At 41.2% G+C, this 27,381-nt stretch overlaps 3 protein-coding genes across 5 annotated transcripts; 2 read left to right on the top strand and 1 right to left on the bottom strand.

Moving 5' to 3' along the window:
- The first annotated feature begins 1,125 nt into the window (after positions 1-1,125).
- Positions 1,126-14,861, top strand: tmem184ba (transmembrane protein 184ba). 2 transcript variants are annotated; one of them, XM_061028002.1, is made up of 10 exons: positions 1,126-1,445; positions 1,540-1,582; positions 3,753-3,986; positions 5,236-5,401; positions 10,012-10,102; positions 10,208-10,375; positions 10,707-10,876; positions 10,989-11,183; positions 11,514-11,540; positions 12,215-14,861. In XM_061028002.1, the coding sequence occupies exons 3-10, from the start codon at positions 3,753-3,755 to the stop codon at positions 12,442-12,444; spliced, it is 1,281 nt and encodes a 426-aa protein (XP_060883985.1). In that variant the 5' UTR covers positions 1,126-1,445; positions 1,540-1,582; the 3' UTR covers positions 12,445-14,861. The 2 variants fall into 2 exon arrangements, with proteins under 2 accessions (XP_060883985.1, XP_060883986.1); XM_061028003.1 differs by lacking the exon at positions 11,514-11,540.
- Positions 14,862-16,945: 2,084 nt separating this feature from the next.
- Positions 16,946-22,807, bottom strand: maff (v-maf avian musculoaponeurotic fibrosarcoma oncogene homolog F). Of its 2 annotated transcripts, none has more exons than XM_061027672.1 (3): positions 22,655-22,807; positions 20,039-20,129; positions 16,946-19,886 (listed from the first exon to the last, which is right to left on the bottom strand). In XM_061027672.1, exons 1-3 carry the CDS (start codon positions 22,741-22,743, stop codon positions 19,443-19,445), a joined length of 624 nt encoding a protein of 207 aa, XP_060883655.1. In that variant the 5' UTR covers positions 22,744-22,807; the 3' UTR covers positions 16,946-19,442. The 2 variants fall into 2 exon arrangements, with proteins under 2 accessions (XP_060883655.1, XP_060883656.1); XM_061027673.1 differs by lacking the exon at positions 22,655-22,807 and adding an exon at positions 20,239-21,588.
- Positions 22,808-24,356: 1,549 nt separating this feature from the next.
- Positions 24,357-26,065, top strand: tomm22 (translocase of outer mitochondrial membrane 22 homolog (yeast)). Its single transcript, XM_061028462.1, has 4 exons — positions 24,357-24,637; positions 24,999-25,117; positions 25,360-25,477; positions 25,682-26,065. Exons 1-4 carry the CDS (start codon positions 24,548-24,550, stop codon positions 25,754-25,756), a joined length of 402 nt encoding a protein of 133 aa, XP_060884445.1. The 5' UTR covers positions 24,357-24,547; the 3' UTR covers positions 25,757-26,065.
- The last annotated feature ends 1,316 nt before the right edge of the window (positions 26,066-27,381 follow it).

The following is a 27,381-nucleotide window of genomic DNA, read 5'->3' as shown; positions in this document are numbered from 1 at the left end:
TTTTCTTTGATAAAACATGTAAAAATGTGTACATACCTATTGCCAGAATGTGAAATATTGTGAAAAGATGGAGCTGGAGAGAAGAGTACTTCTTGACAGCCTGGGGGCAAAAGCGAAAGAGAAAAAAACTTTTACCTTGAGAGTCGGCCACATGTGTGTTTTTCATTTCTCCTGTGGCAGGCAATGACAGAGAGGTTTAACATAAATGAATGTGAAGGATTGCTTTGACCCCGGGCCAGTCAGGAAGAACGGATGTCAGGGATGAGCAGTCTGATGTCCTGTACATTTCTTTACCATGCTTCAACTTTATAACTATGATAATTGTGTATATTTTCGGAATCAATAAAGATATACACATCATACAGACTTCTCAATGTAAGCTTTAACTCTTATTTTACCCTCCTTGTCGTATTGGATTGACGAGCCAAGGCAATTTATCTTGTCTTCAAATATTTTTAAATCCCCGACATAATGTATGAGAGAAAGGCAGTAAGAGAGATGTTATAAGAACTTTTTTTGAAGACAAAGAAAGGTGTGGACTTAATGAGTAAAGCAGAATGAAATAAATATAATGATAGATAAGTTTGGCTGCGACAATTTAATCTGTAAAAAATAAAACGCTATGACTGTTCTTTTGTTAAACATGTTTGTTTCTTGTTGCTAAATCTTTTATTGTCATCAAAGCACTAAATAATCCTCAAGAAGCGGCAGCATCAAAGATAAAAGCTCACATTGAGGCCTTCAGTGCACTTGGGAAAAATAAAAGTTAACTCAAAGAAGACTTTGAAGTAACTTAACAGAATAAATGTATAAAATAACCAGTAGTTTATTAGTTCATTATCTGTTGCCCACACTCTGACAACACATATGACGACATGAAGTGGTAAACAAATTATTAATCATCGAGTGAGGGGGCAGTGTTCAACTTGTTCAGTACATCACCCACATCTCATTTCCCCTGCCACCCAGGAGGACCGAGAATAGACTCCGCGCACGCTCAGTGTCGAACAAACAAACCCCGCCCTCTTCCGGGTTGTTAATGGTAGTCTGTGTCTGATTGGCCGGACAGGCTCGTCCCTCGCGGAGTGGGCGGAGCTCATCTGATCTACAGTTAATCCTACAGGGATTGGTTTGAAGTCAGCGGAGTGAAGAAAGGAGACGGAGTAAAACGACGGAGTTTGCTGCTTAAACTCTCGAAACACTGACTTTCAGACGATGTTATTGCGAAGACATTAGCGTTACAGGATTAATTTAGGTATAGTTTAGCATGAGAAACAAACTTTAGAGGTGAGTTGTCGGGGGGTACGCAGAGGTTGACGGGACGGTCCGCTGAGGGCTCAACATGGATGTCGGGGCTCTGAGGAGGAATTAAGGCCATTTCGAGGTTATTTCTGGTTTGACTGGCGGAGCCGAGGAGGAGTTTAAGGAAACAGCCTATCTACCAGGTGAGCCTTTAGCCTTTAAAACAGGCTGGAAACACTTTGTCCTTACATTACAATAATTTACACGACTAATGTCATGTCTCTTTCTCGATTCCAGGCTTAAAGAAATCCTCCGTTTGTTGTTTTGGCTACAAGCAGCGGTAAGTCTTTTCAAGCTCTGCTGCTACTAATGCAAAATGCGTCCAAACTTTTTAAATCAGATTCACCCGCTGCTTTAAATCTGAGCTGCACAAATGTAATCACTGTTATGGAAACAATTGTAAACAAAGACAGCAGTGCATAATGTTAACGTTGCTCTCAGCTCAATAAAACACAATGTTGTTGTTGTTGTTAAAGCTGCAGCTTGATAATCTAGTCAGCTGTCAACCATATATCATTACTTATTATAAATGATAAGCACACCCCGCCTGCCTCCCAACACCCCTTTCCATCTGTTGCTTTCTTTATTCCTGACCTTCATTGATGTTATTCCTTTGTGTGTGTGCTCGCCTTTGAAATGAAACACACAGATGTCCCTTTTGCTCCAGCATTGCATTTCACTGTCACTGGTATTGTGTGTGCATGTGTTGCTGCTGATGCCTTCACTTCTCCTTGTTGACATGTGGATCTGCTGATCTCTGGCAAACCAATACAAATGACCTCTCCTACTACCACGGTGCACACACACACACACACACACACACACACACACACACACACATAAAAACAAACTATAACTCTTCTGAGTCCTGCATATAGAAGCGTGTAAGCAGGTTAATCCATTTTATCCATCTATTAAATTAGATCACAGGAGTTTAAAGTAATTAGTGTGTAAATAAACTAAACAGAGGTGTGTGTGTGTGTGTGTTGTGTGTGTAATTGCATTATGTCAGCCTGTCATTGTCTGTGCTGTTTGTATGATGGCAGCGTGACCATTGGTTGTCACGTTCCCCTTAGTTAAAGTCCCTCTTGCTCATTCGGTGAACAATTTGTGCGCTGCCCATTTTTAAAAATTATTTTCCATCCCTTTTTGAATCTGAAACGACGTGTGAGTGTGTTTGCGTCAGCCCACTCTCCACCTCCACATCATCAAGGTCTTCATCTCCCCCCAGCTCAGTCCTCTTCTATATGACAACTGTCCGTCAGTATAAGAGAACAAACGCACCCTGAGAACATGTCAGTGTCACCATGAAGACAGCGACAGCCCTGCTGCTTATGTAACGTGTCTTCTGGCCACTTCAAGTCCAGTCAGCTTCAGGAGCTGGAAAAGCATCAGCAGCAGATTTAACATCTTTTGTTTTTCTCCTCATTTTCGTCTGCCTTCTTATATCATGTTCCAGTCACTATGGTAACAAATCATTGGATGTGAATGTCAGAGGATGGGAAACATAGTTTTTACACTATTATGGAACACGCTAGGGCCATTTTGATGTTGATTATACGGTTTTAAGGGTTGATGCTTTAAACTTTTCAGTGATTTAAAAACAATTGATTTAAATGATAGCGCTCCAATTTATATTTTGGAAAACCTTGTTTTCTTAGTACCTGTTTGATAGGGTTTTTTACTTAAGAGACATATACATAGAATTAAACAAAGACATATAATGACATTTTCCCCCTTAAAACGAAGGGAAAACAACGCAGTGATTGGTTGTATTAGTTTGTTTTAAAACATGCGACATGAAGCAATCAAACCCTACGTCATCTCACTTTACAAATGTAACGTTCGTGCTCGACCAGCTGTGCAGTTTGAAAATCTGCTTCGGGCTACAAGCTGCAGCGCTCTGTTTTATTTATGTGCAAATGACTATTTATGTACGCGAGTAAATTAAAGAGCATTTTCTGACACACCTCAGCATTTTATCCCGGTGTGTCAGACAATCCAAGGAGGAATCAGTGAAGACTCAAATTACAACAATGCCTTGCAGCTAAATGACATGTTGCCTTCTGTTACCTCAGAAGATACAGTCAAGCTGGAGAGTAGATGTTGGGGCATGACATTTGGCTGCAGTAATGTGGCATTCTGTGAAATGTAGGATATAACTGAAACCTGTTTTCATTTCTTTTAAGGACAACAAAGATGCTATTGTGTTCATGACACAGACACATATTGACTCACTGTGAAAACTTGACCTACAGTTTATCTGTGTTTATCTTCTGTCCGCCTTCCTATCTCGGATATCACGTTACATCCATAGCAAAGAATGTGAGATCTTTTTTCTGGGTTGATGATTACTGGTGGAAATGGATGCTTTGCTTGTGAAGTCACAGTTAAACAAGAGTTTCAGTATTCAGAAATCTGTCCTCATCGTCCCCTCTGTGTCTCTTCAGATGTCGAGGCTTTGGAGACGAGATGTGCCGCTCTCGGAGAGGCTCGGCGAGGACTCTCCCCTGGTGGCAGCACCCAGTCTCCCCTTAACATCAGCCCCGGCGGGTCCAAACATTTCATGGCTCCCTGAAGCCCCTCTGCTGACACCAGACCAGCCCATCTTTCTCATGACCCCGGCGGCTCAGGCTGTGTCTGGTTTCTTCGTCTGGACTGCACTCCTCCTCACCTGTCACCAGGTAACTGCCTCCAAACAGTCTATGAGGAGAGTAAATAAGTCTTGGTATGATTTTTATTTTCACACCTGGAGATACAGATTTAGAAATTTGACTAAGCTCTGCTGAAGTCCTTTATCACAAAAAAAGTGAAGTGTATAATGCAGGAAGGTGTGCATGTTTGTCTAATGCTCAGGTGACCTGATCTTGCAAACACACACATCTGCTCAGGCCCAGAGAAGGGCAGGGGTTGCTTGGCAACATCCCCAGGCAGGTGTTTGTGATACCGAGCATGAATACACACAAAAACAGAAGCACATAGCACACAGAGGTGAAACTTGATCCAGGTGGATGAAGCGGCTGTATGAAGTCTGACTGTAATACAAAAGGAATGACAAAAGGCTGAATGGATTTAGAGGTGTTTTTTTTTCTTTTTGGCCTTTTTTGACTTTATTAGAAAGGCAAAGGGCCGAGATCAGATTCGAACCCACGGCTGCTGCAACAAGGACTACAGCCTCTGCACATGGGATGCTCGACATGTCCGCTAGGTTATTGCCGCCCCAAGAGTTTTTACCTTTAAAAAACTCTCTCACACATTCTTGTCAAATCACGTCAGGTTATGTATTGATTGTAGAGGCCAATGACATTTACACACTGACAAGGCAGCACATAGATATTGATGATACACAGTGTAAGGGGTGGCTGTCGGTGCCAAGGTAGAGTCGGTCATCTCTTAAACAGAAGGTCAGGTGTTCGATCCCCAGCTCCTGCAGTCACATGTTGAAGTATCCTTGGGCAAGAGAATAGACCCCCAATTGCTCCTGCTGCTGTGTCAGTGGCGTGTGAAGGTGTATGAATGGACACTTTATAAAGCAGCCTCTGCCATCAGCATGTGAATGTGGTGTTAATGTGACATGCAGTACTGACTCAAATCCATTTATCATTTAAGGAATTTAACATATCATTATTTTAGTTTCCAACTCTCTTTATCCTTTTTAAAGTCTCTCCTGTCCGATCTTCCTACTCAAATGTTGAAGCCCTTTTATTCAAGATTAAAAGTCTACATCCAGAAAAGCCGCTTTATACTTATGCCACAAAGCTTTGGAATCTATTTTTGTATGAATCAAGATTGTTTCATATACTTTAATTATTCCATCATAGTGCTGATGTTTGAACTTACATTTCCATATTGTAAAGTTTAAATCTAAAAAGTTTAATCTGCTGGAAGAAGTCTCATTTAAAATATTTAATGTGTCCCTGGTGTCTGTCCCAGATCTACATGCACCTGCGTTTCTACAGCTCACCCAGGGAGCAGCGCCACATCGTCAGGATTCTCTTCATTGTTCCGATCTACGCCTTTGACTCTTGGCTCAGCCTCCTCTTCTTCACCAACGACCAGTACTACGTGTACTTTGACACGGTCAGGGACTGCTACGAGGGTAAGGATGGTGCTTTTGTCTTTATTCCGCAGATCTCTGTCCATTATTTACCTCACTCAATGATAACAATTATACTTAGTATTTGTCAAGCACTTTTTAGATGATTTAAAAAAATGTTTTCCATGTAATAAAAACCAATAGCTGCAAAAATAAAAACCAGCAGAGGAAGAGCTTTCTCTTAAAAACTAATGTTTTAAAAGATTTTTTTTTAAATATCATAAGTGAGTAGTGCCGGACTGATTAATTGCTTATCAGGTGACTAACGGTATTGGCTAATTTTCTCAGATATGTGCCGATATAACCATTATTCACATTAAAATGTATTATTTATTTTTATATAGTTTATTTTTATAATTGTTAATTTCTATGTTAAAAAAAAGTGTTTCAGCACACTGTTGTTATTCTGGCAGATAAAGGCTTTTGTTCAATTAAATATTGTCTTCATTATAAATCTTTTCCACAAGTGTTAGTTAAAAGCATTTGAGGGATCAACGTAATAAATGTGTTTCTATATCTATCTATCTCTTCAGATTGAAGATATCAGTCAATATATGGGTATCTGATTTGTTCCCTTCCTAATGTCAATATCTGTATCGGCCCCAAAAATCACATATCAGTCTAAAGTCCCTATAAGTAAGTTTATGGTAGTTAGATGTGAAGAAAAAGCACTGATATTGAAGTATTGGTGGGCCTATTTCCAAGTCATCTTGGAAAACAAAACATTTACACCTTTGATAGATTGAGGTTTGTGGTTGGAATCCTTTCAGTCTGATTTAGCTTTTCCAGTTGATTTGTTGAAACACGGAGATGAACAGTCTGTCTTTCTATCATCAACAGATTATTCTACTAACACAATGAGTTTTTATTCTGCAAAGTTCTCTCTCCCGCTAATTAGATTCCTGCCTTTCTCTGATCCTGTATCTACCTGTGTACTTCTTTAAACAGTGCTCTTATGTAATGGGCAGGAGGAGTGGTACTTCCTGCCCATTTTGACATTTTATTGACAAATCTCTTCAGGAATGTAAGTATAGGATGTTGATTTGATGGACTCTAGCAGGAACGACTGTGGAACAGTTGAACGCTGCGTCTTTAGAGGAGGGCTTTCATGGACGTTACTTGTTGTCAGATCAGAAACGTTTGGGTGAGCTGGCAGCTTTACTGAGCAAATGGATGATGCAAACAAAACAAATCTCTGATTTTCTTCCATTCTTCAAATAGCAGAAATTTGGGAATCAGATTCTGTGGAGGCTAGAAATAGTCTGCTTAGTGGTGTCACTTCCTGTGTTGCTGTATTGATGATGTCACATACATGTAAATGTGGAGGCGTTCTATGTTTGGTTCTGCTTTTGGCAAGAAATGCCGTCAGTTTGGTGTTTGTCATATTGCTTCCTCTGACAGAAGGCTCTCCTCCTCCGTTTACTTCTACTCATCCCTTGGCTTGATCTTCCCTTACTGTACTGACGTTTGTACTTCCTCCCCATGATCAAACAAATCTTTTTCACTACTCTTCAACCCTCTCCTTCCCTTCTTTTTGTCTTCTTCTCACTCCCTGTACCCACACTGCTGCTGTGAGCTGTGCTCTGATCTTTCCCTCGACGAGGTTGACCGACCTGTTGCATAGCAACTGTGCTCACAAATCTTCCTCATCCCAGAATGGCTGCGTCGGATAATGAGTTTCCCTCAACCGAACTTGCTGCAAACTTACTTTTCTCATTGTATACAGGGCTAATGTATCACCGTGGCAACAAGCAATGCTGACAGGGATCCTTGGGGAGAGGAGAAAGGGCGTAATGGTAAACAGCTGAGACGAGAGAGAGCTGCTCACAGCAGATGAAGCAGTTCTTTTCTGCTCACTCAGTCAGACAGATAAATGGCGTACATGACATATTATTACCCAAGTATAGTCTGACAGGCGTTTTGACGTATGACGGGAGACCGCGGAAGGCAGTGACGAAGCCGCGCGGAGCTCTTTTGCGTATTTGGGAGGAGTTGAAGTTGAGTCAAAGGAGAATTTATTATCTCAGCAGCAGACAGCTGATGCAATCAGAATCTTTTCCAGCAGTGCAGCTGCTTTCAGATCAGTGTTGTGACACACACACACACACACACACACACACACACCCTCTTGAACCCCACACGATATGGCACACACACAAGGTATGCCCGACTTTCACAGTTAACTGATATACACCCATCGGGCTCACCCTAATTTACCTCACATGCACATTCACACCAACACGTCCCCCCCATGAGAGTGTGCATGCTAACAGGATTAGCCCGGCTGTGTTTTTGATGAGCCTCTTGGTCGTCATCGCGCTCTCAGTGAAGCAGCACAGAGCAGAGATAATCCACTGGTCACAAGAGACATTCTGGTGAATATAATCACAGAGGGAGGTGTGTGAGTGGTTGTTGGTGTGTGTGTGAGGAGCATTTGATCTCCTAGCCTCGTGAGGAGCAGCTTGACAGTCTTGCCGACGAAGTGAGGAGGAATCTGCAGCCTGAGCTCACACGTGTTTATTGTAAAGGGAAGATTTATGGTCACTGGTCAGGCTTAAGCTTGAGTAAGCCAGGTCCTCAGAAGGATATAAAGACAAGTGTGTGTGTGTGTGTGTGTGTCTGCCTTTATGTTTGATAGTCACTTTGCTCGCTTTGCTGCTCTTTATGATCCTTTTCTACCATATTTGAATTATCAACATTCTAACTTTTTACACTTATAAGTACATGTAGCTAACGTATAAGTTCACTTTTAAAACTAAAACTCTGAGGATGAATATTCAAAGAATACCCTCTAGTATTTTATCAGGTTGTGTGTGTGCAGCTTACACACAGCATATGCACTCTCTGAGCACAAGCAGGCCTCTTCACCTTGAATAAAGTCTGCACCTTCTAAATCTCAGCATATTTCAGACCTCTTCAGTATCTCTTTGAGCCTTTTAATGGGAGGACTTTGAACATTATTCCTCTCTGTAATAGAGCTAGAGCCGGGCAGCCAGCTCTGCAGTTTGCAGACTCAGAGACCACATATTGATTGCCTCAGTTAAAAGAATATACGGCATGACTTTGTGGTGCTCTGTGCGCAGACACCACGCTGAACTGCTGACACCGGACACACAGAGCCAAAGTCAATACAGTTGACGTTGAACGGTTCACAGTTGGAGGGTTGAAGTTTGCGAGTGCAATTCTGATGGACACGATGGGGGCTAGAGCTGTGGTAATCTGATGCATGATGGGATGCAGTTTGTCATTGGAAGACCCTGGTCCTGTTTTTCCAGTATTTACTTTCTACTTAGCTCCTTGTTGATGTCCACCTACTCCTGGAATAAAAATCGGTCTCTTTAAAATGCATCACTACATTCACCAGCAGGTCTGGCAGAGCTGACTTGACATTGTGTAGACTCCATGTGTTCTGTTTATGAAAATCCTCCTCAGACAAGTTCTATAAACTTTTCCAACTAAAGCCATCAGGGTCCTCTGAGTCGTCTTTCTCACCTGGTTTGTTTAATGAAAGTCCTCTACAGCTAGCTGAGTTTGCTGCAGGTGTGCAGGGTTTCTCCCCCCCCCCCCCCCCCCCCCCCCCCCCCCCCCTCTGAAAACTGCTGAGAAAGAAGATCTTTTCTGACACTTGTCATCCTGAGTAAATACATTTCAAATGTTTTAACGGTGAATCATTTGGTGGAGTGTAAACTGAGTCAGGACTTTGGAATCTTGCCTGGGCTCAAACCTGCTGACGCGTGTGCTAATGTGTGAAATGTTTCAGATATGTAACTTGTTCTGACTTTTTATTGATTTTCTCAAATATTTTACATCTGTATTAAGCTGCATCTGGTTTTCAATCACAGTCGTCACTGTTTGTTTTTAGAACCTAACACATTCAGTACTTCAGCAACATGCACTCTTGCAGAAGTCAGAACGCGTGTGACAGGAAATCATGTGAGAGTGCTTGAGGGTCTGTGGGTGTCTGAATGATTCACTCCGCTGTACTTAACAGTTAGCAGTATCTTAGCAGTTTAGGTCTTTTTTTTAGTTGTCATTTAAAATGGCCTGGTGCAGCTTTAAAAGATTACTACTCCATCTATTTTCTTTAATGTATTGTTTCACAATAAAACCCCCTGAGGATTGACAACAATAACATCAATCCTGTGCTTAGACTCCAGTCTATTCATCAGACAATGGAGAGAGACAGTTTGGCATGTAGTCAGTAGGAAAGCACAGTTGCCACACCTTCAATTAATGATTGCTTAATTCCATTTAGCTGCGTCGATGTCAGGGTCCTCGTATATTTGCACGCTGGCCTCTGTCATGACTGACTGGCACACTCAAATAGAACACACTGTCATTTATTATTTAAAGAAGATGCATGCTGTTTTGGATCAATGTGAGTGTTTTTGTAAAGATAAGTGGAAAATGAACCCTTAAGAAGGGATACTTATTTAAACGTAATGTATGATATTTTTTCAAGCAGGTATATTTGCCTTTTCATTTCCTATAATGTGGTTACTCCTAAATCGTCATCTGGTGACCTGTGCATGGTTACCCTGGTTACAGAGGAAGAGTAAATTGTCTTGATGAAAATAATAACCGCAAACTTTCCTTTCTTTGTCTCTTCCCAGCATTTGTGATTTATAACTTCCTGAGTCTTTGCTATGAATACCTCGGAGGAGAGAGCGCCATCATGGCTGAGATCAGAGGAAAACCCATCGAGTAAGTGTCAGAGGATGACACTCACTAAAGACAATCTGCTTATTTTCTTTCACTGCTGCTGCTGTAAATATCAGAGACATAAATGTTTTATTTTGTGCCCCTCAGGTCAAGCTGTATGTACGGCACCTGCTGTCTGAGGGGAAAGGCGTACTCCATTGGCTTCTTGCGGTTCTGTAAACAAGCCACACTGCAGTTCTGTGTGGTCAAACCACTCATGGCTATCATCACTGTGATCCTGCAGGCCTACGGCAAATACAAGGACGGAGACTTCAAGTGAGTTCTCTGTACAGGGAGGGAGGCTGGAGGGTTATCAAGTGGACTGACTGTTAGGTTATCAAAAGTACTGTAGCTTCTTACTGGTCATAAGTAAGAAGTACAAGTTTTACAAATATGTCATAATCAGCACAGAAAACATGTTTAATGATGCCAACACAGAGATAACAGGAGCTTATCGTGGTGTCCTCTGTTTATCATTTCAACTCGGGACGTTCTGTGATTAGAGATCAGCCGTCAGCTAACCGACAACAGTAGCAGTCAGAACAAGACATCCTGTAAGTCAGCATCACTGAAATAGTTTTCTCTGACTTTTCCACTCACTCCACAGCGTTGCCGGCGGTTACCTGTACGTCACCATCGTCTACAACATCTCCGTCAGCTTGTCTCTCTACGCGCTCTTCCTCTTTTACTTCTCCACCAGGGAGCTGCTCCGCCCTTTCAGCCCCATGCTCAAGTTCTTGATGGTCAAATCAGTCATCTTCCTCTCTTTCTGGCAGGGTAAGACCTTTCACTGCACCACAGACATAACTATTGAGAAATGCATCAGACGATTGTTTTTAGCTTCATTAAACGTTGTCTTATCTTTTTTTTCTTTCTTTTTTTTCATCAGGCATGTTGCTTGCCATCCTGGAGAAGTGCGGGGCCATCCCTCAGATTAACTCCGTGGAGGTGTCTGTTGGCGAGGGTACGGTCGCTGCTGGTTACCAGAACTTCATCATTTGCATCGAGATGTTTTTTGCTGCGTTGGCTCTGCGCCACGCTTTCACGTACAGAGTCTACATGGATAAGAGTATGGATTTACAAGGTAAGGGAAGAGAAAAACATTTACCATTAATGTTCTTTTTTTTTACTCTATTTGTACTAAAACAATGAAGGCTCTATAGACGTAGAAACCTTCATTTCTTCATTTTATTTCCATCCTTTCTCGTCAAATGTCTCCTTCTTTTCCTCACTTCTTAAAATGTTTCTTCTTTATATTTCCCCCCTCACTTATTTTTGTCTTTTACATCATGTTTACCTCTTATCCTCTCATTACTGCTGCTCATATTTTATGACTTCTGGGTATTCTCCTCCTGTCCTCTTTCTTCACATCCATCTGTTTCCCTCTCTCTTTCTTGTCTGCTGCGTGATAAAGGACCTGTCCTTACATACGGAGAGTTTGGTAGGTTAATCACTGACAATGTTTACAGCCATACTCTTCACATGCTGCTACTAGTTTGTTTTTGTTCTTTTTTAAACTCTAGTTTCTGAATGTGATGTGGTTCCTCTCTATGCAGCTGTTATTTTAAAATCAGTCCTCTTCTCACTCCTGATCATAAATCTGTTCCATCCTTTTATTTTCCTTGTCTGACCAGGCTTCCTGCCTTCTATCAATGTGAATCCGTTTTCTCTTTTTGTTCCCTCTCTCTAACTCACATCCGCTGTCCTCAATTCTTTTTCATATGTCCCCTCCTTTTGTCTCCCTCTTAAACCCCCCTCTGAAACTCTGATGTATGTTCTTCTCCTCTCATTCCTCTTCCCACTCTCCTCGGACTCTATTCTTCTCATCCGTCCTCTCACCTCTATTTTCTCTTTCACTCATTCCATTCCTTACTCCTCGATCTTTCCTCTTCTAATTTACCATAAATCCTCCTTTCCTTAATGTTTCCCCCCTCTTCATTTCTTCATTCACCCCCTTCCCTTCTTCTCTTTTCTTCTCTCCCTTCTAAATTATTTGCTCGCCTCTCTTCACCTTTTATTCCCTCTCCCTAACCTCCTCCTCTACCCGTTTACAATTCCTTCAAACCCCATTAACTCCTTTTTATCGGCCCTCTCTCTCTTCTTCTCTATCTGCAGGACGCTGCGCCCCCATGAAGAGCATATCCAGCAGCCTGAAAGAAACCATGAGCCCTGGCGACATGGTCCAGGACGCCATCCACAACTTCTCTCCAGCCTACCAGCAGTACACCCAGCAGTCCACGCTGGAGCAGGGGGCGCCGCCGCCCGTCTCCCGCACGCACGGCACTGTTGGAAGCCACGGCGACTCTGAGAAGACTTTCCTACTAAGCTCTGATGACGAATTCTAGAGCAACAACTAATAAGACTGTTGTAGCGCCAGATGGTACTTCATCCTCCTGTGCAGCCAGTCCTCTTCAGTGATTGGAGAGTTTGTTTTTTCTTTTCTTTGAGACTGAGGACGAGGACCTTCCTGCAGAGACATTTCTGCACCCATATTCCTGAAGCATCTTAGTCGGTGCTCACCCTTCAGGGGGGTTTTTATGTTGTTTTTGTGCCAGAAGATAAAGTGTTGTGTCCATTTTTGGAGAGAGTGTGTGTGAGTGAGCCGCACTCAGGCAGACTGAATCATACTCGACTTTTGGCCTGGAAAGATGCTTCATTTCACATTTCAGCTCCGTCACATTTCTTTTGCTCTAATGTGTCTTTCTCAGTGGCAATATGTTGTCCTCATGGACGTTTGAAGTTAGTCTGAAATGTAAAGGCTCTTTGGTTACCAGATGTTTCCTGGTTGTGTTTAACAAAAATGTTCCTGGTCATGAAAACACTTCAGAAAGTAACACTTGAATTTTCCTAAGAGAAAAGATCCTTAAAGTTTGATTTAATTGTTGCACTTTGTATAGAGATTTTAAACCAAGATATGAATTTACAATATCGATGAATGTGCTGAAAACTGAAGCTGTCGTTACTTCAGTAGGAGGCATTGCAGGAAAACAGATAGTAGTGAAATATAAAGTTATAAAACAGATGTTTATCTGATGTAATGTGGAATGTAAAGGGACATCCTCACTGCAGGCTGGGGATGGATTTAAAGGGAATCTCATTTTAAAAAAACATGGCTGAATGTCAGCTCTGTGGATCAATGTTATTGATATTAATGGAGCAGACGAGAAGAGCAAATAGAGCCGATTATAGATCATAAAGCACATGTGCTGCAGCAGCCTCGTCTGCAGCAGCAGACTGGGCTGAGTCTGTTGGGATTAATCTGGAGTAATTGGGGCATTATTTCAATGGCTGGGATTAAAGCTCGAGCTGGCCTGCTCTGGTGGTAGACTTCTGCAGACCGTGATGTAGCTTAACTGGATTGAGGGAAAACAGAAGACAAATATAGGTTAAGCTAACTTCAGCTGCCTTTTCTCAGTAGAGGAGAGTTAAACCTTTCCAATGTTAGAATACCTGCATGATCCAAAAGTCAGACTGAGATTTACATTGTATGTGTGTTTAAGTAAACCTAATGTTCATAATGAATACATAAGGATGACAAAAGTCCGATGGTATAAAGCTAAATATCATTCACAAACTTTATGTTAGCAGAATAATACGGGACATCATACTCTGTGTGGTGTAAAGAGAAGTTAAATCTCCTCTCAGCTAAAAATAACCTGTGCAGTGTGAACGTGCTGCTCTCCCTCCTGGAAGTCTTTTTCTTTTTCTCTGGAATCATCTTCACCGCAGACAGAGCAGCTTTTTTCTTTTCTTTTTTCATACACATAATTGAAGTTCTTGAGTCATCTGAATGAGTCATAGTCAGACTGCCAACGTGTTTACTGTAACTACTTTCACTGCTCTGCTGTAGCTCTGTGTAAACACGAGGGGGCGCAAGCAGGCAGACTGCTCAAAGCACACTGTCAGCCTGCTGCACATGTGACATGCTAGTCTAAGCAGCAGTCTGCCACTTTGTTGTCTTCTTATTGCTCGGTGTGTTTTTAACTGGTAAATACAAGCCTAGCCTCAGACAGCTCTCTTTGTCTTTTTTTATTTTCTGCTTCAGCCTGACAAAATATTGTTTATAAACAGGAAGGGAGCCACGTCTGTGTGTGGAAACAGAGGATTATTTTTAGACACTACTGAGTGTTGTCTGGGTAATTGAGTTTCTACATTTTGACATGGTTACAAACAGGATTATTTTGATCCTGACTGAGCTTCATCCAGCAGCACATGACCCTGTATCTTATTAGAATAAAATCACTCGTTGCACTGTACACACATGTTTGAATAACAGCATCCTAGGTACGCTTTATTAAATATAAACAGCTACTAACTTTCAGGCTGGAAATCAAGATGATACACAAACGGATGCAGGACAGCAAACACATGTCCCCTTGTCTGATATTGTAATAATAGCAAATGACCGCACTTTGAAATCCATCACACACTTTCCAAGCCTACGACACTCTTCATCCTCTCTGCTGTATCAGGTGACAGGAGAATAAAGTTTGGGAGATACTGTAGGTTAAAGTTAAATCAGCTGTAAGTGCTGCCTACAGAAGGAGTAGTTGTGATATAGTCACATGTGCATATATGTATATTGAATATAGTGAAGGTGGAGCTGAGGAGAAAAAAAACAACTTAGTTTTCTATTTTCATTCATACATTTTTTTATTACAATTCCCTCTCTTTTGTTTTTTTTAGTACTTTGTATAATTTAAAGCTGCATAATGCTGTTCTGTGTCAAATGGATCTGAAAAAATAAAGATATTTAGACTGACGTGTTTATTTGTTTCTTATTCATAAGAAAGCCATTTCAGGGGCGCAGATGGCCTAGCGGTAAGGTGGGTGGCACCCCGTGTATGTAGTCTATAGTCCTCCAAACGGGCGGCCCGGGTTCTAGTCTGACCTGCAGCCCCTTTCCTGCATCTCATTCCCCACTCTCTCTCTCTCTCTCTCTCTTAATCTCTCTCTCTCTCTCGCCCTGTCCACTGTCCAGTCAAGTAGAGGCAAAAAAGAAAGCCCCAAAATAAATCTCAATTTAAAAAAGAAAGCCATCGCAGAAAACATTATACAGTATTATTTTATTACCTGCTAGACGTCCCTTCTTAAAATATCTTTAACCCTAATGTGAGCATTTCATTCTTATTGTACAAATTATAACTTTTACTTCACTGAGAGGTGAATACTATGAAATTAAGGTTCCAAGTGTCTGACATAAGGGTTATTATGGGACGAGAATTGGCTCTAAACACGGTGTCTACTAAACACGGCTTGTATGTCTTCAAGCTGCAGTGAGTTTCAGTTTGTGTAGATTTTTTTTTTCACCCTCGTGGACAAAGCATTTCCTAATATCTCTTTGTTGTCCAGTACTTGTGAAAGTCTTGGTTGTGCTTATGTGCTATGCTTGTTTATTGTAAGGTGCACAGAGCTGTGTGTTTTCTCTGCACTTTGGCCCAAGGTAAATTTCCTCCTGGGGACGTTAACATATGATTCATCTAATTAAAAAAAAAAAAAAAAAAAAAACTCCTTCTGCTTTCTTTGAATAGTGTAATGTGTCTCTCACTTTCAAGCGTTGCTGTTGAAAATGTAAGAAGTTGTTTCTGCAGCTTGTTGTGCATCACTCTATAGACATAGACATTGTCATTCACAATGCTGAGAGTGTTGTTTGTCATAATGAGGCATCAATATTCAAGTATTTTTCATAAACACTGACCAACTACTCACAGGAGCTTTAATATCAGATTAAAGGAAAGCTCAAAGAAATGATTCCCCATAGAAGAGGAATATTCAAAGTGTCAAACACTACACTCATATTTAGAGCCTAGGAGGACTTCAAACATCTTCAGCACTTTAGACATTCTCAAGGTAAATTACATCCATCAAGTGCCATGTCGAGCATTTTTTAGATTATGTTTTGGGCCTTTATTTAGAGAAAAGAAGGTAAGAGTCAGAAATCAGGCAGAGAGAGAGAGAGAGAGGGAGAGAGAGAGAGAGGGATGACATGCAGAGGGAGCCACAGGTTGGATGCCTGGAGGACTATGGCTTCTGTACGTGGGGCATGCACACTAACCACTAGACCACTGGCGCCCCACCAAAGTGTAACATTTTAAACATCAAGTTTGATGTAAAGATGTCGACAGTGATTGACCTTAAGGCCTCTAAATGTGATAAATCTCAAATCTTTAGTAAACATTTCTCATAACCCTGACAATTATCTTATCACCATCTCTCGATGTGAAAGTTTAAAGCTTTAATTTGTGCTGTCAGACCAATCATCTCGTCAGAATGTAGATCAGACTAAAGTTAAACCTCTGTAAAAGTTTCCATGCATTAAATATGTGCTTCATCCAAAGTGTAACAATAACAAGAAACACCAACACATGGCTGAAATGTCCAACGAGGGGAGATTTACCCTCGGCTCTTTGCTGCACGTCATCCCCCCACTCTCTACTATTTCCTGTCTCTCTCCAGCTGTGCTACCCAATGAGGGCAAAGGGACTGAAAATATAAGAACTATAATGAAATACCCAACTAGCTGATCTGAAGCAAACATCAGCAGGTTGAGTTGAATGTTTTTAACAGTTGTTAGTGAAGTGTGTCTGATAATACTGAAAATGTATCTGACTCAAGTGTAAAAAAAAAAGAAGCTAACATTTAAAAAACAAACATGTAATAAATAACATCTTACAGTCTTAAAACAGTCTATTAAAAAAACAGAACAAAACTTGAACCTGACTTTTTATCTCCTCATCAGAGAGAGATCTTGTGCAACACATCCTGTAGATCTGCTTCCTTTATGTACCACGTGCGTGTGTGTGTGTGTGTGTGTCCTCCTGCCCAATGCACCACAAACACACCATGTTATGTACAATATGTACAACATTTATTATAATTAATATATAAAATAGACAATGTACTTAAATTTTCACAATAGAAAAAATACAAGTAATAAATACAAAAAACATTTTTGTTTTGCGAGTATTACAAAACATCCAGCACAGTTTGACAGAAGTGAGACGTTAAAATATCGAGAATAAATGCTTTTGCCACACTGATACTCATATAGCTAAATATATGCCTCATATCTTTAGGAGTTTATTTGTCGACACGGTCTAATGAGTTACAATGCCTGCTTTAGAAATGATATTGCTAGCACTATTCAGTGGCCCGGACTCCATGACAACAGGCCCGTCAGATCACGTCTCCGCTGCTCCTTGGCTGGTGGCGGTTTTCAAGTGAATAAAGCACCACCTCTCTCTCTCTCTCTCTCTCTCTCCAAGTCTTCCTTTCCTACTTTCTTTCTCCATCATTCAACAACTCTTGAACCCTCTCCTCTCCTCTTCCTCTTCCCCATCTCAATCTTTCTTCCCACTTTTCCTTTAACACCCTCGTGGTCCTACCCCACCCAGCCAATTCAGAAGTGACCTTGTTGGTTTTTTTTCAGACAAATAACATCATAACAAATCATCATAGAAAAATAAAATCCCTCCAAGAATCCACTATGACAAGCCAGGACAGACATAGCAAAAAACACACACACACACAAAAGTCATCATACAGCAATATGGCCATTGGCTTTGAGCATATTTCTACATAGCTAATAATAATAATAATAATTAACATTTTGTAAAGTAATCATCATCGCCACACAACACAATAATTAGACAGAGAATATCCCCAGACTAGTCATAAGTAAGTACTTCTGAAAACATATAGAACATCACAGCACTCATTAGCTTGTCTTCTCATAATATCTACCTTTAAATACAAATAAAATATAGAATATATCTCTGATAAATGTCACTCAACATCTTCGTCTCTCAACAGCACATAGAAACGGTACAAATAAAAGAACACACAACGGGAATGTATGCAGAGGATTTGCTTTGAAACCTCAAGCGTAATTCCTACCAGATGGGACTCTGCTTTTACACTTTCTTTTTTAGCAAAATGACCAACATCTGTTGTTGGAAGTCTAGCAGATATGAAAAAAGGGGGAAGCCATAGCAGACTGTAGCAAAGTTACTGCACAGTAGTGAAATGAGAAATGAGGGAGCTCAGCAGAAAAAAAAAAAAAAAAAAAAAAAGAAGGAGAATCCGGAGATCCTAGACGAAGAAATGTGCGGTCGGGAAGGAGTGATTACAGTCTGTTTTTAACTTTTTTTTTTTCTTCCTGTAAGGTTTTGCAATTTTGCTACTCCAAAATACACTGAAGGCACTGCATTGATGTGAGAAATGTGTGCACAAGCAGTACACGTCTGCTCTCCCTGAACATGGATGGAGGGAGGGAGAAGTGGCAACAGGTGAAACCCAAAAGTAAGAGAATACAATGAGAGGAAAGGAAAGCTCGTCGGTATTCACAAATGCAGTGCAGCTCAACCTTTTTTTCTGAATGATCATTTCTTCTTCCACAAGCTCTTAATTGATCATTTCCTTTTTGATTTCTACAACAGAGCTGTTAATATGTCACTCAAATCTCGCACGATCCTGCCAACACATCAAGTGAAACCAAGGTTGAGAAACTCTTCATTGAGGACTAAAATAAAAAAAGAGACTCTCACTCTTTGGGACACAGAAACAGAAACACATGAGCTGTGCTGGAAATAAGAAACAACCAGCAGCTACAACTGTACCAGGAATGCAGATACTGTACAGCTGGAGGAGGCTGCTCAAAACGTCCACTCCAACCCACCTGGTATTCTGCCGTTGGTCGGGTGTCATGAGGTGAGGTGAAGCGCACCCCCCTCCCCCCCCCCCGGCCTAAGTGATGCATGCTGGGAGACGGTAGCGTAAGGAAGTGCAGTAACTCTGGTGGAGCTGGTCTGGCTTCAGTCAGAGTTCGGGTTAGTCCATGTGTACATCTTGTGTGGATCTGGGCGATGAGTGTGAGGTTTCTGTGCATGAGTGTACGTATATATGTGTGATGACTCGACTCGTTCACATTAAATATGCTGTATCTTTTGCAACATAATCCTACATTTTTTTTGATAGCTAAACACACTAAATTAAATTTCAGTCGACTAAGCTGCAGCGTGTTAAAGTGGAGGACACCTCCACTGGTCTGGATGCTTTTTAACGGTTTCTAGCCTTTGCTTTGGAAAACTCCGCTCTGTCGTTGTCTGTTAGGTGATGTCACACACACACCTCTGTCAACACAGGTCTGAATGAGTCCTGCACATGTTATTCTTCAGAATTGGTGATAGAAGCATAAACTGGGGTTTAGTATTTTTCTACTAATATCGTCTTTCTGTTCTCAGCTTGTGTGTGTTGTATGTTTGCAGGTGTGTGTGTGTATATGCGTGTGTTTGCATTGCAGGTTGTATGCTCCCCCCCCCCAGTCTGGTTCCAGCAGCTCCTTCTAGGACGGCTCCTGTTCTCTCTGTTGCTGCTGCTGTGGTGGACTCTTCACGATGGTGATGACGGAGGCGGTGTTGAGGCGGGGGGCAGTGGCCAGTAGGTGGCCTCCACCGGCCTCTAATCCCCTGGCGAACCGCTGCAGTGCGGCGAGACGCGCGCCGAGCCCCTCCAGCTCTTTCCTCATGCCCGCGTTCTCCACCCCGAGCCGGTCCACCTCCCTCTGCAGCTCCGTTTTCTGCTGCTCCAGCGCCTCACGCTGGGAGACACGTTTGACCCGGCAGCTGGCCGCGTAGCCCCGGTTCTTTAAAGTACGGCGCCGCTGTTTTAGCTTTTGAATCTCATCACGGGAGAGGCCGCGCAGGTGGAGGTTCAACTCTCGTACTGTGAGGGACATGAGCTCGCTGTCCGACAGCATGGGCACATTCTCGCCACATTCCTGCTTCACCTGAAGAGGAAGGAAGAGAGGAAGTTATAGGGAGGAGGAAAAATGGACATTTGACCAATAATGCAAAATAAACATAGGGATGGGCAAAATTAATTTTAAACATTATGTCTCTTGATAAAAATGTAAAGTGTTGATTTATGGCTGTGTGTTACCTTCAGGGCTTTGCTGCTTCTTTCTGTCGTCATGATCGAACTGTCAAAGATTTTTTTTCCCCAGGCACCAGCCAACTCAGTTGCACACACTCTGGAAGATCGGAAACAGGACAAACACACACATTTTAAAACAAAGGTACATTATCACATGTGACCCAGGACATCATGCTGTTTTGGTCCAAGTTAAGCCTGACATTTACCATCCGCTCACAAGACAGCCAGTCATGCACGATAAAGAAAAGGAGAACCCTGTGCTCTTTCATGCTTCTCCAAAAACGCACTCTCTCATTAAACCCGGTGGTTACATATGAAAGAAAAAGGAGGTTTTGAAAGCAACATGCCTTTCTCTGTTAGCTGGAATTTTGAGGAGGAAGTTATCATGTGTCTGCCCTTTGGTTGCTCAAAGCAGGTGTCCTAACCAATCCCCTCAACACTTCCTCTTGTCAACACAACACCAACGGCTAAAAACTTTTATTGTGAAAGTGTCTGATGACAGGCAGCTCTTTGGAGGAAATACATTTCTCACCTTTTCAGGTGACATTTAAAGCAGAAATAACCTTCATGTAGAAAACAGCTGAAACCTTTGAAAATCATTCGGTATGACTAAAACGCCAAGATTGTTTACGCAGACCTAAATTGCAGCTTCCAGTAACAAGATGTAATAACAGCAGTAAGAGTGTTTATTTAAGTCTGTGCCGCCTTCACTGCTTTCTTTGGAAGTTTGCTCCCATTCTTCTTGCTTAACAGTTTCCAAACACTGCGTAGAGACTTCCTACACTCTCAAATGTTGTGTGGGGTTAAAGTCCAACATCCAATTGGACCAACTTGACCTGCTTTTTTTTCCTCTTAGTCACTTGGTTGTTTTTTGCCTTGCGTTGCACATCACTGTCACGTCTATGAAATGACTCTGCACTTTAACTTAAAGCAATACTAGCTGTATTAATTTCACCTCCATTGTGACCCGATCACTTAAGATGCTGATAACGAGTAGCCACACCTGTAGACTGTGAAGCCAAAATATCTCAACCTTTCCCTGAGTCTGCCATGTTTTGCCTCGACAACATTAAAGCACTCGGGTGTTTTCCCACATTGCGTTCAGAAAGTGAACGTGCTCACTTTCACTTCACATCTTTACAGCAACGTAGCTTTCATTTAGTTTAAAAAAAGTGACAAACAAGAATTCCACATATGCATGGAGTGACCAATAGGAGTCAACTAGAAACTTTAGCCATGAGCTCACTGCATGCTCTGTTTTCTTTTTTTAAATAGATGCAGACAAGATAAAGCTGCCTGTAAATTCATTTTAACACCACCTCCTTTACATTTTCACTGGGTTACACAGTGTATTCATGATCTTTGACCCAATTTATCTATCAACAACTAAATGTTGAAGATAAGGTCATGTTTTCAGGAAAACCCCTCACTGTCAGAACCAGACTCAAAATCTTTGTGTTCACTCATTTGAGTTTAAGTTGGCATGTTTAGTTGTTTCCTGAGAGGTACAGACTTCAATAATATTTATGACCCTCAGTTGAGGTTATTATGCAAATTTAAAGAGGTATTCTTTATTTATCCTGGGGTCTTCTATTAAATAAAAATACAAGGTGTTTAAGTCGGTTTGAGTAAATGAAAGTAGTAATATTAGGCCTACTTGACTTCAAAACAGAAGAATATGCTTAGACAGCAAAAGTAGGCCAACAACACATGTGAAGAAGGTTTTGGTAAACAGAGGGTAAATAAAACAGCTGTTATAATAGTCTGTAGTTGCTTAGAATAAACTGCATTTCCCGACAGGCGTGGGAAGTGGAAGTTGCAGCAACAGTGTCGTCCAACCCGCCGGTGGACTGTAAACCGAGGAGACCGCCGTCGTTTCGTAAAGTCAGGGTGATTCAGCAATAAACCGTTTGCTCAGCTCCTCCGAGGCTACCAGGCGGTCTAAACCCCAGAAAACCAGCTGTAACCACGTCCTCCTTTATTATTACAAATACCACAGTATATCCACGTCGATACTTCACTATAAATATCACTTTAGAGGACATAGTAATTCCGAAAGGAGAACGCAACAAGTGAACGCAACACTTCAAAACGTTCATTTCATCTAAAATCACCTTTAAATGTATTTATTTTTTTACACAAAATGACTAATCAGGAAATGTCGAATACATGCCACTCCTGGAAACTGTATTTACCCCTTTAGCTACATGAAGAAACCAGCCGTATCCTTATAGGGAGAGGAGCTGGCCAGCCTCGAGTAAAAGCTCTGCTGCTATAGTAAACAGCCATCACGAGTGAACCTCGACATCCATTTTAGTAAGGCTTTAAATAACCAATTTAAATAGTTACAAAACATACAGTCAAATAAGGAAGTGGGAAGCCCCTCTGACTGTCAAATGTTACATGTATATAAGCGTGAATGTGAGGACCGGGGCTAAATAATCCGCATCATCTTAAACATGCTAGTAATGTTAGCACCTAGCTCCGCCGAGCTAAAGCAGATTAAACAGCTGCCTGCTCGGTCGTCCAGTCCCCGGCGGTAACGGCTCCTTTTGTGTTCGCCTGTAATCAACGAAGGTTAATAATAAAACCTTTAATATTTAGAGAAAGATCATATTTTACCTGCTGTGTCGAAGCGACTCTGGCGACAAAATGTCAGTCCGCCTTTTCCCGGAATTACTCCGCTGCTTTCTGAGGTTGGATTCCTTCATTCATAAAAAACACAGGCGACAATGACGTCAGGCCTAAAGAATGAGGGCGGAGTCAACCCCGCCCCCGCGGCGTACTCCGAGAGGATGTAAACAAGGAATCCCTGAATCCCAGAACTTTTCCATGACCGGCCCCTTCGCTTTTTCCAGCAACAACAACTTCGCTGGAAAAGAGGGGAAAAAAAAGTGAGTGTGGCTCACACTTACCCTTCACAGAACAACATTAAGTTTATCAGCCACACGGGGGCGACAAATGAATCATAATAATCATAATAATCATAATAATCAAACACTGCATCTTTGCAAACTCCAATACAAATACTGGAAGTTGTTAGAACAATCGTTTGTAGTTTCTATACCGCCGTCATATGTTTAACTCAAAGGAAATAAAATGCTAATAAGGGTTGGCTAACTGTTTTGTATTTTTTTTTTAATCCACCTTTTCCAAGTACATTGCGAGTTGGCAAAAGGGGAAATCTGAAACTCCTTTTAGTAAAAACAAGATACACATAGCCTAATTAAAGAAACGATCTATTAAAATATATCCATGAGAGGCCAAATGTATTTCTTATTTATCTATAAAACATTAGGATAATAAGAGTTTTTTAAACTATACTGTACAAATAATGAGTGATGTAATAATGTCAAGAAAGAGCAGAATAGAACCGATAATAATAAAGATAATAAAATGTTGTACCACTCCTTGCTTTGTCATTGTACATTATTACTGCTTTGGCAGAACATTACACACAGTAAAAGCCAAATTGCGTCATACACATAAACTTCATTACACTGTTATGTTACATTTTCCTTATTTGCTGCACCCAGTCACCAGCAGTTATATATCCAATGTAAAGAAGCCGTTCAAGCCTGAAGTTACATGTATGTTAAATTGATAACAGTTAAGGCGACTGAATACCAGGCAGAAAGTCCATACAATCAAAGCAAACTAAATCTTCCTTTTTCCATTTCCCATCTGCAAAGCTGTCCCAAGAGTCAGCCTCTAGTTGGACACTTATGATGATTATGATGATTATGATTATCTCAATTACTTAAATAGCACCTTTAATTTAATGTTTGCACTGCCTGTTATTTAATTTAATGTCTGTTTTTTAACATATATATATAACAACACAACTTCAGAAGGTCAACACTTTTTTATTCTTATTTTTTATATTCAGGTCTAATTACATTAGATTTTTCCCTCAACTCTTTATAGGTTCTTGTTTAAATTGCACATCTATTTTTATCCCTGCACGGGTTATGTACATTTCTTGTATAAGTCTATTTTTTTTAATTGCACAGTTTAAGTTTGATTCATCTAGGGGTATTCTTTAAATCTTTTTTTCAGGTTAATATATATGTATGGGAGGGGGGGGGGGTCGGTTTTGTGGTTAATTTGTAACAAATGTTTCATGTCATGTACGTCTTTGTAACCTGCTACTGGATGCTTTGAATTTCCCTCGGGATCAATAAAGTATCTATCTATCTATCTATCTATCTATCTATCTAACTAGTCAGTAAATAATAAAACTGTAATTAAACAGCCACTACGGCAGGGGGCGCAGTTCACTTTCTGTCGCAGTACAAAGTGACCTCTGCCCTGCACTCGTAATCCGCCTCTTCCTCTTCCCTGACAAGCATCACGCTTTCCCACTGTGACCTCAGACTGTCGTTGAGCCAATGCATGCCTCCTAGCACAAGTTTTAATGAAACCTGAAGGGAGAGCATCATAAATAAATTGAACTAAGTATCGGCTTCAATATTTAATTGGTGACTTGTTCAGCTGACCCAACCCGACGGAGACATGGCCGAAATCGAAGAGCTTTCCCCGGCGTCGGGCCCGGTGTCTACCCGGCCCCCCGAAGACGAGATTGACGACGATGAAGATGAAGATGTACGTTGGGTAACTTTGAAATAAGATGGAAAAATGAAATTCAAACAAAAAGTCGCACTGCTGTTTCCAGCGAGGCAGCTAACATGGCTAGCTGCAGGCTAATCTATTAGCTAAGCAGCCAGCTGACTGAAGTGACCAATATGTGATAAACTCTCATGTTTGTGACAAACAAACCACATTTTGGGGTTTTTAAAGTACAGTTTTCTGTCTTTTCATTTTCATGTAATGTTGAATTTTAATGAGAAATTGCCAATATGTATTCAAATTAGGATATTGTGGTAACATTGTCTCAGTTTCTATCTACTTCTTGATTGCTCACTTTCAGTATTTTCGTCATGTATGTTTTGTTTGTCTCTTAAAGCTGGATGAGACATTGATGGAGAGGTTGTGGGGCCTGACAGAGATGTTTCCTGACACTGTTCGTACAGCAGCCGAGATGTCTGCACACTGCTCAGTCTCACTGGCAAAGAAGTTTTACAGGTATGTGTTTTTGTTTCACATTACCATTGCATTAACTAAACACCTTTTGTAGCTCAATAGAGAAAGAGATTAACTACTTGTAAGTGGGTTTGATCCTTGCAGCAAACATTCAATAAGTTTGGATTGGTTTTCCTAGAGGCCTGCTCATTCTCAATGGGGATGCATTTTTACACACATACATTTTAAACGTGGAGGTTCTTGGTCTATCTTGGAAATTAATCCGCTTTTTAAACTCTTACCAGTTTCTCCCGCTCTGCGCTCTGGGTGGGCACTACCTCCTTCATGATCCTGGTGCTGCCTGTCGTGTTTGAGACAGAAAGACTACAGCTGGAGCAGCAGCAGCTTCAACAGCAGAGACAGGTGGGTGTCCATCTGAGTGAGCAAACTATTACTTTTACAAAAGTGGTTTGGCTGTTTGTTTGTATATGAGAACTTGAACCAGAGTCTTTTACAAGGGTAAGTAAGATGTATTGACATCAACTCAGGAGGGGGAGGCAGTATGAGTGGATTACTGTGCTGACCACAACACAAACAACCTGATTGATGGGCTCTTTGTTGTTGTAGATCCTGCTGGGGCCCAACACTGGAATGTCTGGTGGGATGCCGGGCATGATGCCTCCTGCGCCTGGCAAGATGTGAGAAACAACGAGGAGCTGAAAAAGAACCTGAGATCCACTGCTCGCGGTGCCGCATGGCCGGCAACGAGGAGAGACAGAGAGACCTTGGAGAAGAGCAAAGAACTGCATTTAAAAAAAAAAAAGCTGTATGTCAACGGTGAAACATTTTGCTCACTCCAACGCATTGGATCGTCTAATGTGATCGGAGGAGGAGGAGAATGTGATGCGTTTGTAAGCCTTCTCCCTCGCTGTCTCTCCTTACTCTAACATCATGCAAAGACTTATTCCCAGGAGCACTGCTTCTGTTTTTTTTCTTTTCTTTCTTTTTTTTTTTTTAAATATAAACTGATATCAACGTGAATTATGTGTTCTTTTGGGGACAGCAGGTACAGGTGGATACATTGAAAGGAAAAATAAGGAAGCAACCCATTATTTGTCTGTTGTGGCAGTGTGAAAAAACACATAGTATGTTGGAGGTTTTGTTTATCATGGTTGCTGGTTCCCCTTCTTTGTGATGCTAAGGACATCTCAAAGACTGATCCGGTGCACATGTAGACCTTGTTAATTAATACGAATGTCGTCTACAGGATGGCCTGGTGCAGTTCTACCACTGAAATGACAGCCCACGTGGTGTGTTCTGTGCCTCAGTCTTTACAATAGCCACAGTTCCTCATCTTTCTACATGTGTACAGTAAAGCAGAGTGCAATGCCTCTCACTTCCCACCTGCCACAGTTACTAGTTTTATTATTTCTCTGCTTTTAAACATGGATCATATAATGCAGCGACACAATCTGTTATTAAGCATCAAAGCATCAGAAATAGAGAAACATTTACTTTGTCATAAAAGAGAGAAAACATGTCTGAAGTTATTTAACAAAAAAAATGACTGCGGTGGTCACTCTCTGTTGTCATACATGTGATAATTGAGAAACCTTTACCCCCCCTACGGTAAGCAAAAGCCATCTCTGTTTTGTCTCCAACACGACTGCAGTAATTAAAACTCCAAATCAAGTGTAAAGCCAAGTGTTTCCTTTTTTCCTTTTTTTTTTTTGCTGTGGTTTTTTTCCTCAAATTTACTGACATGTAAATTTGACATGCCTAAAACAACTTACATCGCCTTTACATTTTCTTTAAAACATTTGCCTCAGTGGTCATCGCTCGAACAGAAGGACAGAGGGGTTTGATGTGTCCTTGGGCAAGACACACAACCCCAAGTTGCTTTGTCGTTGGGCGTGTATGTAAATGGGATTAGTTAATATGATGGAAACTTTACATAGCAGCTTCTACAATCAGTGTGTGAATGGGTAGATGGGGCCTGCAGTGTAAAAGTGCTTTCAGCAGTCAGAGGACTAAAAAAGTGCTACACAGGTCAATTACCATTTAGAACATTTTAACTTTTCATAGCGCAAGTTTCATGTAGCACTGCCAAAATTATTGTTAGAGCTTGCTTCGACTTAAGTGGACACCTCAAATGATTATGAACCATACCCACACTTTCAAATATTAGAACAAAATGTCTCCAGTGCTACATTCACTGCTCTTTCTTCAGCTCGTAGTCCTGGCTTCTAAGGGGAACATGTTCTCTTAATCTTATAATGGTTCTTTTTTTTAACTCTATAAATAACTTAATTGTGTTCATATTTTCA

Source organism: Labrus mixtus, chromosome 21, assembly GCF_963584025.1.
Source record: "Labrus mixtus chromosome 21, fLabMix1.1, whole genome shotgun sequence".
NCBI classification, from domain to species: domain Eukaryota; kingdom Metazoa; phylum Chordata; class Actinopteri; order Labriformes; family Labridae; genus Labrus; species Labrus mixtus.
Note: the sequence above shows the minus strand (reverse complement) of the source record. Positions and strands in the feature narration are given on the sequence as shown.